Source organism: Centroberyx gerrardi, chromosome 9, assembly GCF_048128805.1.
Source record: "Centroberyx gerrardi isolate f3 chromosome 9, fCenGer3.hap1.cur.20231027, whole genome shotgun sequence".
NCBI lineage: Eukaryota > Metazoa > Chordata > Actinopteri > Beryciformes > Berycidae > Centroberyx > Centroberyx gerrardi.
The window spans coordinates 4,967,852-4,987,304 of NC_136005.1; the positions used below are offsets into that span (position 1 = coordinate 4,967,852).

General features: G+C 42.1%; 1 protein-coding gene across 1 annotated transcript in view; it reads right to left on the reverse strand.

The window, feature by feature from the left end:
- The window catches only part of nr5a2 (nuclear receptor subfamily 5, group A, member 2), an 82,466-nt gene extending 66,671 nt beyond the window's left edge, over positions 1-15,795 (reverse strand). Inside the window, exons 1-3 of the mRNA XM_071925567.1 lie at positions 15,684-15,795; positions 12,227-12,345; positions 7,322-7,463 (exon numbers count right to left, since the gene is read on the reverse strand). Coding sequence (XP_071781668.1) covers positions 7,322-7,463; positions 12,227-12,345; positions 15,684-15,765 — 343 coding nt within the window. The 5' untranslated portion in view covers positions 15,766-15,795. The remainder of the gene's footprint in view (positions 1-7,321; positions 7,464-12,226; positions 12,346-15,683) is intronic.
- Positions 15,796-19,453: the final 3,658 nt, after the last annotated feature.

Genomic DNA, 19,453 nt, shown 5'->3' on the forward strand with positions numbered 1-19,453 from the left:
TACACCCTCACACCCACATGCTGACTCTCTCTCTCTCACACACACTCCTACTTACACACAAACACAAAACCAGACAAACAATCCTGACACACATCTTTACCCATTCTCTCTCACAATTCATTGCTTCAACACACACACACACACACACACCCCCACACACACACACACACACGTGGAGAGCATCACACACTGATCCTGCCAGTCCTGATCACAGAGCGAGAGGCGGGGGTTGGCCAGACGCTCCGCCACCTTGGAGAGCCCCCAACGGCTTAAATGGTACATCACAGTAATTGTACACACACACACACACACACACACACACACACACACACACTTACCCACACCATCTCCCAACATGCTTGAGGTCAACTCACCCAGGCTCAGGGATTAATGCGACCGTTAAAAAATTGATCACACACACACACACACACAAAAAATCGTGAGCCCCGTCGAATGTATCCATTAAACATTATTGTAGGGCGACTTTAACTATTAATGATTCCTCCACAACAGGGTAATTAATGAGCTGAGAAACTAATAGTCGGCTCTGCTGGGAAAACAAAATTAGACCCTGCCTGCCTGCCTGCCTGCCTGCCTCGGACCCAGGGACCCACATCACATCATGAATACCAGGATTGGGGGTGGGGGGGAATAAGAGGTCTTCCCCCTCTCTAACACACACACACACACACGTTCTTTGTCTCTAATTAAACAAGGTTATTTGCATGCATGTAACACAGATTAATATGGGTTTTAGGGGAAGGGAGGGGGGAAAGGATAGAGGGCTGAAACCGAGGGGGGGGGGTGTCAGTGTGTGTGTGTGTGTGTGTGGAGGGGGGGGGGGGGGGGGGGGGGGGTGCACTGAGGGGTGGGGGTGGGGGGACTTACATACCACTTTTTTTTTTACATTTTAGCCGTTTAGCTGATGCTGCTATCCGGAAAGACTTGCAATGAGTGAGCAGGTAGGGGTTCAGTGTCAAACAATCAAACAGTGTGTTGTGTTTGTTTGTGTTTCCCCAAAATGGATATGTAGTGTTTTGAGATACGTCCGTAAATATAGCTTTAACAGCCTGGCGAGCAGAGCAAGGTAGTTTCGTTTACTTTAGTTGCACATGAATTTAAAGTAATAATCTGCAATACTTTCATATAAGTAAATGTCCATTTCGCGATTCTCTATCGCCGATTGATGACTGATTAGTGATTTAACATATACTAAGTTCATGAAAGCTTAGAAAATAAACATACAAAGAAAACTGTTACAATGAAAAAAAAAATCTCTTTGGCTAAGGGTGTTTGAACATCGAGTAGCCACTTCATTCTAGCAGTATGAATAGGATTTAAGTTAGGGGGTTATTATGGGCTAGCGGGGAGGATTTGGGGCTAAAGCCAGGCTAAAAGGCTAAAAGACTGATACTCTGACTCTCTTCCACTCTGAATTCCCCTGGCTTACACTATCTGAGCACACACACACACACACACACACACACACACATATCCATAAATCCACAAACTGACCAAACCACCTCCTCTACTCCCCAAAATCCAGTATCCAGTGCCCCACACACGTCTGTTCACCATATTTAACATGTACAAACACACACATATGTGCACACACACACACACACACATCCCTAACACACATCCCTAACACCCACACAGAAATCTTACACCCATAGACTTTACACCGAGTCTTTACACACGCAAAACACACAGCTATAACACAAAGACAACACACCGCATCCCTAACACACACAACTCCTCGACACACACACACACATCCCCTCCACACAACACCACACACACACACACACACGGCCCTCACCGCTTATATCCTCTGATTTATGGTTGTTTAATATACAGGAATATTAAGCGCGCGTAGGTGAGGATCCCTGTCGGCCGCCGGCATATTAATGGGTCCCGCGGAGCCCTGCTGACACCCTGTTTGTCATGTCGGGCCCCGGCCCCTGCTCGGGATGCGCCCTATCCCACGCACACACATGAATACCTATGATACCTATGCATAAGTAATGGGACAGCTCCCTGGCTTCCGCCGCAGGTACAGGGAGGCTGATGGAAGACGAGCCGGGGGGAGAAAGATGGAGAGTGGCAGGAAATAAAAAGGTGGAAGTAGACGGAGAAAAGGAGGAATATACAAACACTCAGAAGGAGGCGCTAATTTTAGCTGAAGACTTCTATAGAGGCTTTGCAGTTGTGTCACAAATCTAGCAATCATGTCTGGCTCCATCATGGAGGTCTAATGGAGGACTGGCTGTGTGCAGGCATGGCTAAATATGCAACAACCAGGCTAGAAAAAGAGAGATGCCTGAAAAAGGTTGTGTTGGTGTCCGTTCAGTAATTTTATAAGTAAAGGTGAATGATCCGATAAGGTGGATTTGCTTCCAAATGAGGTTTACTGCAACAGAGGAAACTGCCGTGTCTTTAGACCTAGTCCTCACTCTCTGAGTTTTATCTTGAGAAGTGGGAAGTGGAAACAGTTGGCTTTTAGCTTTGTTAGCTAGCTAACTAGCCCGCAAGCTAATTTAGCAAAGCAACCAATGTTAATGTTAACATGCAACTGCTTCACTATTAGCGCTAACGTTTGCCTCTACTAGATATGTTAGCTAGTGCGCAAATTGTATGCATTTACAGCAAGACAGTGATGGTTAGCTAACCAGATAGTTAGCTAGCTAACAAGCCGAGATTAACTAAACACAAACTGATCAAAAATAATCAGTTGGTTAGCTAGTTAACAAACTGAGATTAACTAAACACAATCAGTTGAAATTTCCCATGTCTTCTTTTGAAGCGGGGAAGTTGTAGGCTACATTTAGAAATGCAATCAGTTGTTCTCAGCCACTGTTGTCCAAAAGCCGAAGGCCTCCAATATGGCCGCCAGAGGGTGCATTACATCATCTAAAAGCTTTCCGTAATGAACTTTATCCATTTTGGGTGAAAAATATTATTAGTGGTCCAATATCTAAAAAATATGGAGGATCGAATCTGTAAAATAATGAGCATTTTACCCACCAAGGACTAAATCTGCATTATATCCTACTGCATACTATCATACTATACTTTAATAAGTAGCCTAGGCTGTCATCTTTTTAATTTTTTTATTTTATTTTGTACTCTAAATAACTTTGTAATTTTTGTGTATTTATTTATTTTTTTTTCCCTTTAAACTTAAGCCTATTTTTTATGTCATTTCTGCTTCATCAATTGGTATAGGCTACAGTGGAAACAGAGAGGAAAGATAGGAGAGAGGGACGGGACGATATGCAATAAAAGTCGCGAGCCTGATTCAAACCCGCAGCACCACAAATACACAGTAGCCTATACGCCGTCGCCCGCCTTCCATACGATGTGTGTGTGAGGAAATATTACAGCAGCTCAGTCAAGCGTTTGATGCAAGGCAACTTCTACTAAGCATGGAGGGAAAATCATACCAGTGGGAGCCGTTCAGATATGGCACGCTTCATCAGGTTTAGTGAATGAAGTGCTAATGGCTTAAACCTTAGCGGGATGTGATTCTTTTTTTTTTCTTTTTCTCAATGAGTCAACACTGGCTAAGCTGTTACACTGCATACCAAGAGGCAAGGGTTTCTACAGCACGGTAGCATGCGCGCTAGCTCTCTCTGTGTGTGTGTGTGTGTGTGTGTGTGTGTGTGTGTGTGTGTGGTTACAAGCGTTTTGAGTCCAGGCCCCATCATCAGTGTGTGTGTTTGTGTGAATGCCCTTTTTTTCCCCTTCCAAACTGTGTGACTCATCCAGCCTGCCCCCGACGATAAGTGGAAAAGATAAACGGTGTGTCGCTTACACAAGTTTTTTATAGACACAAATTTTACAGCTTAGCAAAATATAATTTTTTACGGTAAACACTCTGACCAGGAAAAGAACTTGTAAAACTAGACTGACGGATGTAACTGCTAATGCCATGTGATTAGAGGGTAGTTACAGCGAAACATACACTCAGGCATTCATTTACATTTCACTTATCTAGCTGATGCTTTTATCCAGAGTGACTTAAAATTAGTGTTTTGGCTCTTTTTCTTTATTTCAAACCCGTGACCTTTTGATTACCAGGCGGTCTTCTCTAACCACTAGTCCACCGTTCACTTTCGCAGCAGATGCAACAACAGGAAAGAGGGATTTTTATTTTAGAAACCCTATCTTGAACGCTACACATCGGGTCAGAGGTGAGTCATTTATCACACACAGCGAAGGATGTCTCGCTGCGGCCTTATAAAATCTTCAGATTCTTTTCCTTCGTCGTGCAAAAGATTGGCGTCGGCGAGCAAACACTCACACACACACACACACACACACACACACACACACACACAAACACACACACACCGACCGCACAGCTAACCCAAAACTGTACGGACCTTCCCATTGGCTGACAGGTTTATCGACAAACAGGAAGGACATTGGATAACACCAGAAAGGCAAAACAAACAGGGAAAAAAGAAGGGAAAAAAGTGGTTCGGGTCAACATTAAAGGTTCACTCCGCATGTGTTTTTTTTTTTCTTTCTTCCACTCGATATCCAGAATCCACATGTTGCTGCAAGCTGCTTTATAACGGAATGAAACGCTCGCATGAAAAGCCTAAACCTCCATTTTCCACGCTTTCAACCGCTATTGTGCACATATATTATTTTATTTTTTTCACAAATCAAATGACAGCTTCCCGCTCTCGCCTGTGGCCCTCTAACACCTTTTTGGGCCGCTTATGAATATATGTATGTGTTTACCAGGGAGCGCTGTACGTGTGTGTATATAGTGTGTGTGTGTATAGAGAGCGGAGGGGGGGGGGGGGGGGGGGGGGGCAGCCGTTCTGTATGGGAGGTCTTTACAGGTTGTGGCAGGAGTCGCCCGCCGGAGCCTCTGGCCCCTGACAGAGCGCTGCAGGGCCCCTCCTGCCCCCGAGCTGAAAGCTACCGCCAGCAAAACAAATCAAGCGCACCCCCTCCCCGCCCCCGTCAGCTGGAAAATGACAGGCCGGGACATTCTGCCCAGCGGCCATTCACAATTAAGAACAATTAATTACACCGCGCCTGGCAGGTAAAGGGAGAAGCCTCCGGAAAGATATTAGTTAGGCTGCCTTTGCTTTACTTTTCCCCTCCCAGGGTCTTTTTTCTTTAAAACTTTAGCACTTCTCGATCATACGTGATCGGTTCCAGGGACACATGGATGTTTAATGATGATAAATTACAAATAAGTGAAGGGCTTTGCTCCAAAATGAGATTGCAACCATTTGAATAACATGACACCTCCTCCTATTAAAAGACTGGTAGCACAAAATTAAAACGAATTGTGGTTTTGGTAACTTAAGTCCTTGGTTTACACTTTTACATCCTCTATACTTCAGAACTATTCAACAGTGAACTTTGTGTTTTTGTGTTTGTTTTTTTAAAAGGAAATACAGCATTTTGCAATAGTCAACTTGCGTGGAAAAACAGTTGATTTCAAATATTTTTTTTTAACGTTGGAAGAATGTTAGCTGCCCTGCCGCCCTGTCACTTCTGGATAGCTGTGTTTGAACAAGCTTCTGAGCCGGGTTCAAATTAAACAAAGAGGCCTCGAAGCGGCCGGCCAAAAGTATCATCGTTACCATGCTCGCCTGCCGCCAAGTTTAACATTCTATCTATTACACTGTCTGGCAAGTTTAAGTGCACAGCAGCCACCAGCCAACCCGCCCCATCTAAAACACCAATAAGCATTGTTGGTTTTCAACACGTTGGGAGAAATGAAGGGTTTCACTCCAAAACGTTCTATATATACACGTAACAGATGTTTCCTTTGTTACCAATGTTCATTGTTCAGTATTTAAAGAAACTCAGATAATTGCATCTTCTGAAACGTTTTACTTTCAGTCCAGCAATCATTTTGTCAGAGTAGACTTTCACCTTTTTTTCAGATGGTGGATATCTCATTTTGGAATCAAACTCCTCTAATGCAAATTGATCATGGGAGAATATTTTCCTTCTGACAAGGGCAAAGTTTCCATAAAAGAATTGCACTATGATTAACTCTGTTCCATTGTGAGTCAATGGAACAAGATAGCATCTGTTTTAAAGCAATATTTCACTTTGGTAGAACATTGTCACTTTTTGAAAACACCTCAGTGGAAGTCCAGAAGCAGCCAGCCTCCAACACTAGCTGCTCTGAGGATCCACTATCACCGTCTCTCAATATCAACAGGCTAGATTACATCTTGAATAATATGATGCATGACACTGATTTAAATAATTCTACCTGGATCTGTTCTCCTTGTCTGCAGATGTGTTAAAAATGTAATTTCTAGATTACATTTTCAATGAGTAGTAGCAACTATGGAGCCCCAGAATAGCCAAAATTGGTGTTCAACCATGCATGAAATCCTATAGAGGTATGTGCATTAAAAACATGAAAATATTCTCCCAAAGTGAACTATCCTTTTAAAATACTTCCTGTGAAAGTGAGCCTGGAGGCCGTCTGGCTTATTCATGACTGTTGCTTTACATGCTGCCCACCGCCGAGCACATTACACACCTCATTTTCTGAGCTGGCGTTACCAGACTGACCGCACTGATAATTTAACTGTGAATGTAGTTAGCTAGAGAACGCGTGGCACGCTGCATGACAGGGACCGTCTTCTCTGCTGCTCTGTCAGACTGAATTTCCCCCCAGGACGACAGAGTGGCCTTGAGGTTAGAGGGACCGTCCCGTTACCGGACGGTCACAGGTTCAATCCCAGCCATAGCCAATGCATGTCCATCTACAGCCATACGTCCTTTCCAATGAATGTCCATGAGCGAGACACTGAACTCCCAGTACCTGCTAACTCTAATTTTAAAGTCTCCATATCATAACGTACACCTATTTAACAATTTAAAAAATCTTCATTTTCTCATATTTTCACATCAAAATACCATTACTTTTATTTTTACTTTTACCCATCTTTAGTGGTTATTTCATGGCGTACCAGTAAGTGACATAAAAATTCCAACTAATAATATAAAACTTGCAACTTCACAACTTTCAAAGTGACACAAAACCCTGTTTCCTTCTCCTAAGACACCATGGTTGTGTCCATGGAATTTAATCATTTTGAAGAATCCAAAATTTGCGACAGCTCAAATTTAGGCTTAAAGCATTTTTTTTAACTTTTGGACACTTTTCAAACAGTCCCTATTTGCATTATGTCCCGCCCCAACATCCTGTCCCAACGGGAAATACGCTGAATTACGGAAGCAAAACACCATCAAAACTCCTTGCTCACTCTCAGCTAAACACCCTGACACATAAAAGTGTAAAAGTGTAAAAGTGTGTCTGTACCTTCTAGCTTCATGCCGACGGTGAGGCACTTCTGGAAGCGGCAGTAGGGGCAGCGCTTCCTCTGGGTCTTGTCAATCTGGCAGCTCTGGTTCTCTATACACGTGTAGCGCTTGTTGTTCTGGACGGTGCGCTTGAAGAAACCCTGTGGAGAAAACCAATTAAGACGTCAACCCGCTTGACCCCCGCAATGCACTGGTAATTGGCCCGTTCACACTCCCCGACAGATGGAGAGGGACAGGCCTAATGGACACACACACACACACACACACACACACAGTAAAGTTTTGAAAGATAGTACTCTACTGGATGTTGTAATGCCTTACGTACACACACACACACACACACACACACACAGTTTTAAGCAGGGGATGAATACATATATTTGTTAGAAACTAAAAGAACACATTTCAGTGCTTCTAGAAAGCTACACATTTATGATTAAGATTTATAATTCTCTCTTTTTTTTTAAATTTTCAAGCTGCCATCAATTGACTTCTGTTTTGAATTTTAGAATGGAAATACCTAATGTTCCTCCATTAGTTTTCCTAGACCCACTTTCTGTGCAAAATAGCAATGTTATATTTTCAGGAAAATAGTCGTCGTAATTATATTTACCTCATTCCTAATTTTCATTTCACTTTGACCGAAAAGGCAAAACATTCCCTATGTAGCTGGTTTACTTAGAGAGAGTGATTTTACAGCATTATAAACTACTTTATAATCCAAACAGGGATTTTAAAGAGTATAAAATGTAATTTGAGTCCTGTCAAAACTACACTGCCATTCACTATTTTCCCCATTCGCGTAAAGACTCCAGAATTTACTTGGAAAGCATCTTTTCAACTCCCCACTTAGTTATTGAAAAATATGAGCACATGAGTCCAAAAAATCCAATAAATTATATCCATAATTCACAGTTCCGGGATTACAGAGATTCATACCTGCGATGTGGAATTAATTATTGGCAGCAGCAGTGAAAATCAAACGGGGGGGAAGATGGTATTAACGTATTCTAGATCCATAACCAAGGAGGAGAATCCTTAAACCTGGTCTGTTAAAAAAAAAAAAAAAAAAAAGAAATGCTGCTGTCAATATCTCACCAAACACAGATTTAATTGACAATCTGCATCGGCTGATCCATCCGCACGTGGCAAAAAAACATAGAACCGCACTCGGGTTTGCACTATCGACTTCTCGGTGGTGAAGCATCCATGCTTCAGAGAAAACTTTCTCTCCAATTTTCCATTTAGCACACGGCGCATGCTATAAATATCTGAACCAAACTGCAGCATGGGTAGCGGTATACTAACATGCTTAAAAACCACACAACACCAAGTCTAGAGATTAAGCGGACAACATGCCACTGAAAAGCTCTCGTTTGACCTTTAGGGCAAACCCAGAGAAGTGTATATATTACTTTATGTGTAAAGCAACTTTTCCCTACTTCTGGTGGCATTTCAAAAAGCAAGGCTCCTAATTCAGCCAAATAAGAGCCAAAGTGATCATGAAATCCCTGCTCAACTGTTGCTCATGATGAGAAATTGTATGCTGCGGCTACAAGACATCCGTACAAACCGATATCCGAGTTGAATTTGACAAATTTTCCGGTTAACTGGGTATTCCTGACTCTTGAAATTCCCTCCTAAAAAACTGCACTGTACACAGAGTCTCTGCACAAAAAGGGGCATCTAACAATAATCCACTGCTTTGTAAGACTGGCCAGTAAATTGAATACAGAAGCAGAAAAGTATATTTTACATCACCATTTATCCCCTTGAATCACATCCCTCTCTTCCATATCTCCTCTTCTTGCTCTGATATGTCAGCTCTCTTATGTTGAAGGAAAAAAAAATCCTTTCTACCTCTGTCATCAGCTCTTATTCTCACTTCTTTTACTTGCACTTCTCTATCTTAAATATATTTTCAGATATTTTACACTGTAGCTCTGGCCATTCACCTCCTTGCTTGTAATGCTGGTAATCTAGGATTTTAAGATTATTCTACTGTTGCACTCATTGTAAACCATTCTGGATGAGGGTGTCGGCTAAAAAACTAAAATGTAAACATCCAAAGAAGAAGAAAAGCATGCTGGGAGCGAGCCTGCTCGTCTACAATGAGGAACGTGGCTGTTTGAGTGGCGGCGGCTTCAGCTTGTTGTTGTTATTCTAACAGGTATGATGTGGTTCCATGTTTACTTTCAGCAGACGGGAGTGTAATATGAACTAAGACTGTTTGTCTGTGTGGGCGGACGCAGGGGTGTAGGAGGGCGTGTGTGTGTGTGTGTGTGTGTGTGTGTGTGTGTGTGTGTGTGTGTGTGTGTGTCCATGTGATTCAGTGTGCGTTTGGGGAGGTGGTGGGATTATGAGGTGGTTCAAGCGTCTTTACGTGTGTGTCTGTGTCTGTGTGTGTGTGTGTGTGTGTGTGTGTGTGCTAGTGTGTCTGCCTCCATATGACTTTGCTTCGACGTTGAGCTCTGATACCTCACACACTCCAAACCAGCCTCTACTCCTCAGTCCAAAACTGGTAACCCAAAACCACAGCTCCAATCTGAGCCTGATAACAAAGAAATCCCATTCACAACTGTGTTTAGGGGTGTGTGAGGGGGGGGTTCAAGGGGGTCGGAGGGGGGGTCCCAGTCCACATCCTACTGTAAATAAAGGAGGATTCCACCTAAAAAATCGCTGCACTGGAGTTTAATTTCCAAAATAAGACACCCTCCGCTTAGAAACTGACTGATCACACAAAACAAAAAGAAACTGTTGTATTTTTTAAAGGATAGAAGGTAACTAGAGTCCTTAGTTGACAAAATGATTAATGGCTTTTTGAAGGCCAATTCATAATGAAGCTGCCGATAGCCGATGTTTTACCCTCAATATCTTATAATTTAACCATTTTCATGCCAAAAAATTACAAGCATTCACTGTTTCGCCCCAAATTTTATTCCTGGCAGGCTGGAAACAGCATTTATACAGATCAAGTGGCACCAAAACTCTCCATACTAATGAAATTCTTTTAGGTGGTTAGCAGCTCCTTAAAAGAAAATACAGAAAATGAAATTTCATTGCAGGTTCTACCGGTTGTTTTTCATGTAGCTGTGGTGAGTGAGGAGCCTCCATCGTATCAGAGGTGGACGGCACTGACTGGCTGATATCTGATATTTAATAAAAGCTCAGTATCGGCCTGATACATCAGCAAACCGATATATCGGTCTAGAACTAATGATCACACTCGTACAGAATGGATCGCCTGGATTTTAGAGATATTCAGTGATAAGCTTCAGGTAATTATCATTATTAGTATTTTTTCAACATGGATATGAAGCGCTTTGGAATAGACTCCTTCATCTACATCCTATGAATCCACATCTTGCACACACACACACACACACACACACACGCACACACCATATAGCATCTCAACCAAATTGGAAAATGTGTTTGCGGATTGACTCTCCAGCACCAGCCTGTCGAGGCAGAAAGCAGCAGAGATGCCACTGACGTTTCCCTTGAAGCAAGTGCTTAGCATCTCAAGGTCATAATATGGGATCAAATCTATAACATCTGCTTTGAATAATGACCACATAGGCAAGAAATGTGCAGCACGGCATCAATACTGCGAGCTGCAATTTTACACTGAATAGTGTTTACACAGAGACATTTGTCTTAGCTTAATTTTGTGCTGACAGCTTTACTGGGGTAAAAAACAGAGCCAGGATAATGCCTATTAGCTTAATATTGAGGAGAAAAGTGGAAATAGGAAGCAAAGGACAAATGAGTTGTTGACAGAGCTGAAAATAAAGCGGCAACACTTTGCTTTACAGTGGCTTCAGTCCAGTGTATTAACCTATGGAAACATACTGCAAGTACACAATAACACTGTGTTAGTAGTACTTAATGAAACCGTGATGACAATTTACAGTATAGGAAACAGACTGGCACAAACTAAGACAGTGTTATTGTGTATTTTGCTTCCTACTCTCCCATATCTTGCAAAAAAAAAAATCTCTTTGCATGTCTCCTTTACTATTTTTTCCTCTTATTTCTTTTTCAAGCACTCTACCTCTAGTCTCTACCTCACAAAATCATCCTATGGTCACAGGAAAAGTTTGTTAGATCAACTGTCAGGGCGATATCTGACCCTTGACCTGCTTTCTGTTGGTTTCCTGTAATGTTAAAAAATGTAAAATGTACTTGCAATACTTCTCCATAGATGGAAAAGTCAGGTTAATACACTGGAATAAGACTATCATAGAGAAATGAATATTACCAAGCGTCCCTCACAAAGAAAAACTATACTAATCCTATGCATATAATACATTTTACAAGGATACTTTGCAAATATCACAGCAAAACTATGAGTCTCTAGGAATATTCAAGCAATATTATAGTAATATCATAGGAGATTTAAAAAATACCATTAAGTATCATGAGGTCACTATAAATTCACTATTGAATACCACACACACACACACACACACACACACACACACACACTTCAAGTCACTATAGAAATATTATAGTGATACCATAGGAGATTAAGATACCGTGAAGTACATAAGGTCACAAATACACTTAAATCACTATAGGAATATTATAGGAATATCATAGTGATCCCATAGGACATAAAAAATACCATCAAGTATGATAAGGTCACTATAAACTCACTATTGAATATCACAGAAACACTTTAGGTCACTATAGTAATATTATAGTGACTTTAAGCCACTATAGGAATATTATAAGAATATTGTAGTGATACTATAAGAGATAAAAAGTGCCATAAAGTACCATAAAGTCGCTATAAACTCACTATCGAATACCACCGACGCACTTTGAGCCACTATAGGAATATTATAAGACAATCATAGGAATATTATAGAGATTTTCCGTTAGGTGGGAAACCAACCTTGCAGCTCTCGCAGGTCAGCAGTCCGTAGTGGTATCCAGAAACCTTGTCTCCGCACACGGGACACATCTCGTCCAGGTCCTCGTCATAGGAGTAGTCCATCATTTTAAACTGGGGTGCTGCGGAGGGGACATGGACACACACACACAGGTCTCTTTCAATGAGGAGCGATCTCTCTTCCAAAAAAGCCCACTTCCATCCATCAAACTTCGCTCCAAAAAAAAGGGGGGAGAAACGGGGGGGGGGGGAAGAAACCCTGCATGCAACGATTTTTTCTGGAGTTTTTTGGACGTATGGAGGTCTAATTTTGGGGAGAGGAAGACGATTAATAGTGGATTTTGGAATGGGTTGAAAGCACGCAACCGTTTATTTCTCTTTGCTGCTGCGCTCTTTTACGCATCCGTTGCAGACAGGAGCAAGAAAAAAAAAAAAAAAGACAACGCATGAAAGTGAGCCTCATAAATATGCATGCGTCTAAGTCGTGAAATCGCTTGGGGAAATGGAGAGATATTAGAGTTAAGGATTGGAGGAGAAAATGTTACCGCCCACAGACAAATGAAGACACACAGAGAAGCTCTTATCTCTGCAGGCGAGGAAAAATCCAAACCGGGCTGGAGAAATTCAACTCACATTATTTTTCCTCCTCCAACAGTCACCTGCATAGTTACAGCCCGAGTTTCCTTTATGTGTTTTAATGTTGTTGCAAAAGCAAAAGGAGAGGCAACATTTTCATGACTTTCTGAGTGCGCTGCAAAAAATATCAATAGTTGGGTACTTACATTCCTGTTTTTCTTAAAAGATTAAATATTCTGTCATTAAGGTTTCAATAATTTTCTAGGAATAAAGTGTATATACCATCAAAGACAGAATAAGGCGGATAAATCTAAATAGTAACAAGAAAATGACGCTTGGGTCAAAGTTTGCATTGGAAACAAGTGAAATTATTTCATCCCCTATTGGCAGTTTTTTCCCCACTTGTTTTAATAAAAATAAGATTTTGAGACTCAATACTAAACGATTTGGATATGTTTTGTATTTGTTTCAGCCCCCTTCGCCTTGCGTACAGAAATAGCTGCATCGATAAGGCTTTCTATGACAGCGTTAAGCAAACAGCCAAGCTGACATTTACAATGGTTACAAAAGCATTTATGGTTCTAATCATAAAAAGCAGCGGGGATCAAACAGGAGAATCACAGTGGAAGTGGCTGTAAAAGTGGAAATATTTTGTCAACTCGACGCCTTCCAAGGCCTCGACAAATATGAATCCGCAACTTCAACATTCATTCCTCTGCTCACTGCAGCCTTTTGATCATAGATGATTTCTGGTTTGTTAACGCGTTGCTCTGCTGGTTTCCGCGCTGCATATTCCAGCTGATCTTAACCAGAAGCAACAAGTTCCTCCAAGCCCAGGATGTTTCCACAGCAGCTGCAGCAAAACTCCATTTCTCAACTTTCTTCTGCTTTAGTGCGTATAAGGCGGGTTTATGATTCTGACGACGCACGTTTGTTTCACTTTTACGCACATTTTAATAACGAAAATAAACATTATCGAGGCTTTGGGTGAAGCGATGTAGTGGGAAATAAAAAGGAGGGTGAACTGTGACCTCCAGCCGAGGGTCATCATGAGGCAAAACACCACCAACATAAAGAAAAAACAATTATATTTTACAGAAAAGCGTTAATTTCTGATTTCCCCCCTTTATAATACCATAATCTCGTCCAACTCGCATCACGCTGCTGCTATTTACTATGATACAAACTATAAATTTCAGACCATAAAGTATTATATCAGCCGAAAAAGGTGCGTGAAGTCTATTCTGCAAATAAAAAGGAGGGTAAATTGAGTTTATAGGTTTACTCTCCACTGCGTCCCTGCTTGTGTGAACAGACAGACGGAGGTGTGTGAATGCAGATGCAGGTTATATTCCTCCAGAAGCTGCAGAGAGATCCTGCTCAGCACCGGTTTACACCTGCTGTCTCTTTAGCTCCACGGCCACTTGCTCGTGCAATCCCCCTGAAAACCCCTACAGCATCTTAAAACCGCTGCTAATTCCAGCAGAAAGCCTCCGTCAGTCCGAGCTACCTTGTTTCTAGCCGTGCGTAAAAGTAGATAACGGGCTGCAGGCCACTCCTTGTCTTGTGAGTGTGTGTTATCAACATCTCCATAAACCAAGTCCGGGCTAATTGATTGCCCGGTTATATTGCCGTGGAATGACATGGGGGAATTAAGGGGGATATGTCAGTTAATATGGAGAGAAGGACCAACGTCAATCCCACTTCAAAGTAAAATGTTTCGCTTCTTGAGCTGCACTTTACAAAAACAGAAGGTCAAAATGAAACGTTTTAATTTATGCATCAGGGAATTATTTTGAAAATGCTCTCATTGTCCTGGAAAAGTAATTGTAGCCCAAACATTTTTTTTTTCTCTCGGATTCAATCAATCAAATCTGCACATTTTTTTTTTAATTCTTCTATTTTCCACAAACTCTGTTTGTATCCTAAATGTTGGAGATTGTCAGTGAGATTTTTAGAAATGTCAATCAAGAAAACAAATGAAAAATGAAAACTTTTGTGACTATGGCGTTATAAAATATAACGTGGCCTTTTTTAAAATCTGTTCTATTTCACTATGCATTGATTTGGAAATGCATCCATTTTTTTTTGGGCCAAACTCGATACATTATTGAGCATAAAAAATAAATGTACTGTACTGAAGAATTATCCATCACACAGAACCAATTATATTAGAAAGTCTAAAAAGTATAAATTATGACAGAATTAATGCGTGGGCAAAAGTCGATATTTGATGCAAAATTAAAATAAAACATCTAGATTGTTTTTGTCGTTTTATTCCTTTTATTTTTTTAGAGAAACTGACAGCAACACAGCCTTAAAAACTCTTTGCACACAGACAAAATCGCAAGTCAGTTCTGACTGTTAGTGACACAGCTGAAGCGGAGTGAAATAGTTCATTATAAAACCGCGGAAACTATAAAGTTAAATATGCAAAGCTCCTCTACTCTGTTTGCCGGTTTTTACGCACGAAGCGCCCGCACACTTCCAGCATGGGGTTTGCATGTGTGTGATCACTGACCAAACTGCTACTTTTTATCAGTATAATGGAGAGTAAAGATCAAGAACAAAATCAGCAGAAATTTATTTCGAGGCCATATTTTAAAAAAATCACACCAGGGAGCATTCAGGACCAATGATCCCTGTAAACTGATGGTGACTGAACGTCTAATATAATATGAATAACATCCACCAAATAATAATATCTTCTCACCAGTCATTGCCTCACTTTGTCCCCAGATACGCAGTCTATATAAGCGGGTTTAAAAGTTTATGGTGGCGCATAATATTAAACGCAGGGACCTGAAGACTTGCAGCCACTGGAGTGAAAGCTTAATAATCTCCCTAACTGTCCGTACTGGTGGAAATTAATGACGTTTCTTACCTTGCATGTTTCTTGGCATGTGCCCTTGTTCCCCATGCGATCGAGCGAGTCCCAGGGATTCAGTCTCGACTTTGGGAAGCATGACAGCTCAGCCGGCCCGAGCTGGAGACTCCGCACCGCCCGGCGGGACACCTGGACGGCAGGGGGACACCAGACGTTCCCACAAACACACCGCAAAGTGTCCAAGTGTCTTTGTCTTTCTCTCTCTGTGTCTCTGTGTCCTCCGAGTAACGGACCACACCGGATAAAAAGGTCGATTCAAGCGGTTCAACCTGCCTCCAGATGACCGGGCTACATAGCCGGTGGGTATCTGCTGTGAATCAACATCATAAAGTCATTTATTCGAAATTGCTTTTGCGCAAAAACTGCAACAACAACGCAGAGCGATGACGGGTTAACCCTCAGTTACTAATAAGGATCTGACCGCGGAACCGTTGCGCACTGATTTTGGTAATTAGTCTCTCACTCTCCTAAGAGGAAAACGACAAATCTGCACGGACAGCGTCCGGATTAAAACACGGTGGTAAGTCTCCTTTTGGTTTTCCCCGAAGTCTTTCAGCGCGCCTCCCAACAAAGTGGGACTGTCAGTGTAACTTTCAGGCTTTAGCCGACGAGGACACGCCGCCGGGGCCGCCCTCTCCTGTGCGTAAAGTCGGACTCGGTGTGTCGGTCGGACGGTCTGGAGATGTGGAGACCTCTCCTCCTCCTCCTCGCTGCTTTGTTTACTCCGCTCTCTCCAATCAGGGACGCATGTGGTCGTCTGACATCACCCCTCCCCGGGCCAATCAGGCGCGGAGACCGGGAAACATCGCCTCAAACCCTCCAGTTCAGCTCTCCAAAATCTCAGCTGTTTAATCCCGTTAATGATGGACTTTAAAAAGCGGAGGGAGAACAAGGAAATCAAGCGAGGTGATGCAACTGTGGAGAGAGCGAGCGGAGAGCAGCAGATTCCCTGTGAGCGCAGCGCGAGCGCAAGGTGGAGGCTGGAGCGATATAACAGAAACCGTAGGTAGAAGGAGCGTTTAGCAGCACGCACACACACACACACACACCCACACACACACACGCCGTGAGGTGCAAACATATATTTTACTTTTTTCCTTTTCTTTCTGTTTGTTTCTTTTCTTTCGATGCGCTCTTGCACATCCGCGTCTAACCTGCAAATCTGTCGGCGGACACGCTTTATCTTTGTCTTTTTATTTTCTGTATGTTTTCTTGTTGCAGTTGTTTGTTATTAACGTCATTGCTCTCTATCTGTCTTGTTATCTGCATCCTATTCTCTGCTGCTCCGGCGATCCAATTTAACCCACAGGGACCATAAAGTTTCATCTAATCTAATGTAATCTCTTTCTTTCTTTCTTTCTGTCTGTCTGTCTAACAGGGATACCAATTCTAGAGGAATTTCTGCATTGTTTTTATTGGAAATTCAAATAATCAACATTTTATCATCAATTAACGGGCTTTGGGTTGGGCTGTCCTCGAGCTTAAAAAGGCCTTTATTTTCATTTTTTTTTATAAAAATCATCCCCCCTTTTTGTTATAAATTACACCTTCGCTTGTGAAACGTTATCAATAATTGGCTGGGCGGGGATCAATTCAGCTGCAGGAGACACAACAAACAGTTATTTGACATCAGACTCAGGCTGTTTAGAAAGAAATAGAGAAAAAATATTGTGAGAGAAATTCTGCATCCATGTCCCGTAATGGACGCTTCGCCCCCTCTCTCTCCACACACACACACACACACACACACACACACAAGGGAAACGGAGAGATCACGGAGCAAAGGTCACCGCGAGACACACCTGAAGGGTCACATGAGGCGCGCGCTCCTCCGGGTCATGTACGTACGCACGCACACGCACATACACACTCACAGACAATCACAGATACACACGCAGTCACAGGCTCAAAGAGATACATGCAGTCAGACACACACACACACACACACACACACACACACACACACGCATGAAAAATGATATTTCCAGCAGTAAAAAAATAACTGCCATTTGAAACCATGGGGGAATTGTTTGGGAATATTAACGTTAATCGTTTCTACATAAAGAACTATAGTAATCCTATGGTAAATTCCACGAGTGTACATGGGCCTGCTATATAAAATACCATAAACTGCAACAAGGTCACTAACAACACACTACAGGAATATTATAGGAAGACTGTAGCGATACCATAGGAGATAAAAATACCAGTAGCCTACAATAAGGTGACTGTAAACACAGTATAGGAATATTATAGTGATTTTTCGCAACAGCTTATATTTGTTAACTTGTTTAAATGAATCTCTTAAACGCTCTTTCTCATTTTCAGTCGCAACATTTTATTTCCTAGTGAAATATTTCCAGGATCTGTATAATGTCTTTCTCTCGAACGCTGTTTATTATTATTACTGCAATTTCGATCATTGTCTAATCTCCTGAAACCTCCTTACCAGCATATAGCGCCAAATAATTTATCCTCTCCTAGAATAAACCGGCAGGCTTTCTCCACAGACAGTCCGACCTGTTGCACTCAGCCTAATGTCATTATTTCTTTACTGCAACATCAATTAAAATGCGGTTCCTTATAGATTATAATGATTCAGGCTGCTACTAATATGTGTCCAGTTTATACTGTGTAAAGTCTATTTTCCTCAGCTCCAATAAAATGACACCACATGATCAGTGGGAGACTTTCAAAAGTGAAGGTTCACTGTCAGAATCTACAGGATTCAATATTATCCAGCCAGTAGATAAATAACATGAAATGACAATAAAATTCACTTCCTGTAAACAGTAAAAACACATTGGATGCTATCAGACATTGCCACTGAAAATCAATTGAAATCAATGTTTATTTCAATGAAAGGATATCTGTGCTCAGTGCTGCAAGCAGATACGGCACAGTGCAGCTGTGAGGGAGTTTAAACTGGATGTTGTAACAAATTACCACACACACACACACACACACACATACACAGTGTCAGACAAACATAAGTAGTCACATGCACAGACAAACATGCACACTCACACACACACGTACGTACACATCTGCACACACACACACACACACACACACAACCCCGCTCACCTGCCCCAATCAGGTCCTCTGTGGAGCTGAACTGTTCCTGTTCGCTGTCACTGCCCATTATTTCCCCAAATCCTCTCCTCCTCTCCACTCCAGCACTCCCACCACACCCAGTGAGCTCCCACCATCTGCTTCACTGGACATTTCCCATTTCACCTCTTCTATATTATTTTCTATTCATTTCTATTCATCCAGAGTCGGTGTGTTTTGCAGAAAAGAGGCCAAACAACTGAAATAAAATAAAAAATTGCTGTATACTTTGATCCTGAAAACAAGTGAACTCTCCTACTGTATACTCAGTGAGAGCTAGCCCACTTTACACACACACACACACACACACACACACGCACCCCCCCTTACCACCATTTAGTGACCTGCAGCTAAACCTCAGTCTTTGCAGGCTGCAGGTTCCACCAATCAGCGACATGCTCTTTAAATGCCGGCCCGTGATTGGCTCAGGCTAGGGTGCCTGGGGGGATGGGCGGAGTCTAGGGGTGATAAAGAAGGGGGGGTTGGTGGGGGGGGGGGAAGGTTAGATTATAAAATGACACAGAGACTGATAAGAGCTTCTCTGGCAAGATAGGTCCGCTGGAATGATTAACCTGTATGGAGAGAGAGAGAGAGAGAGAGAGAGAGAAAGAGAGAGAGAGAGAGGCAGAGAGTGAGACATAGTGTGTGTGTGG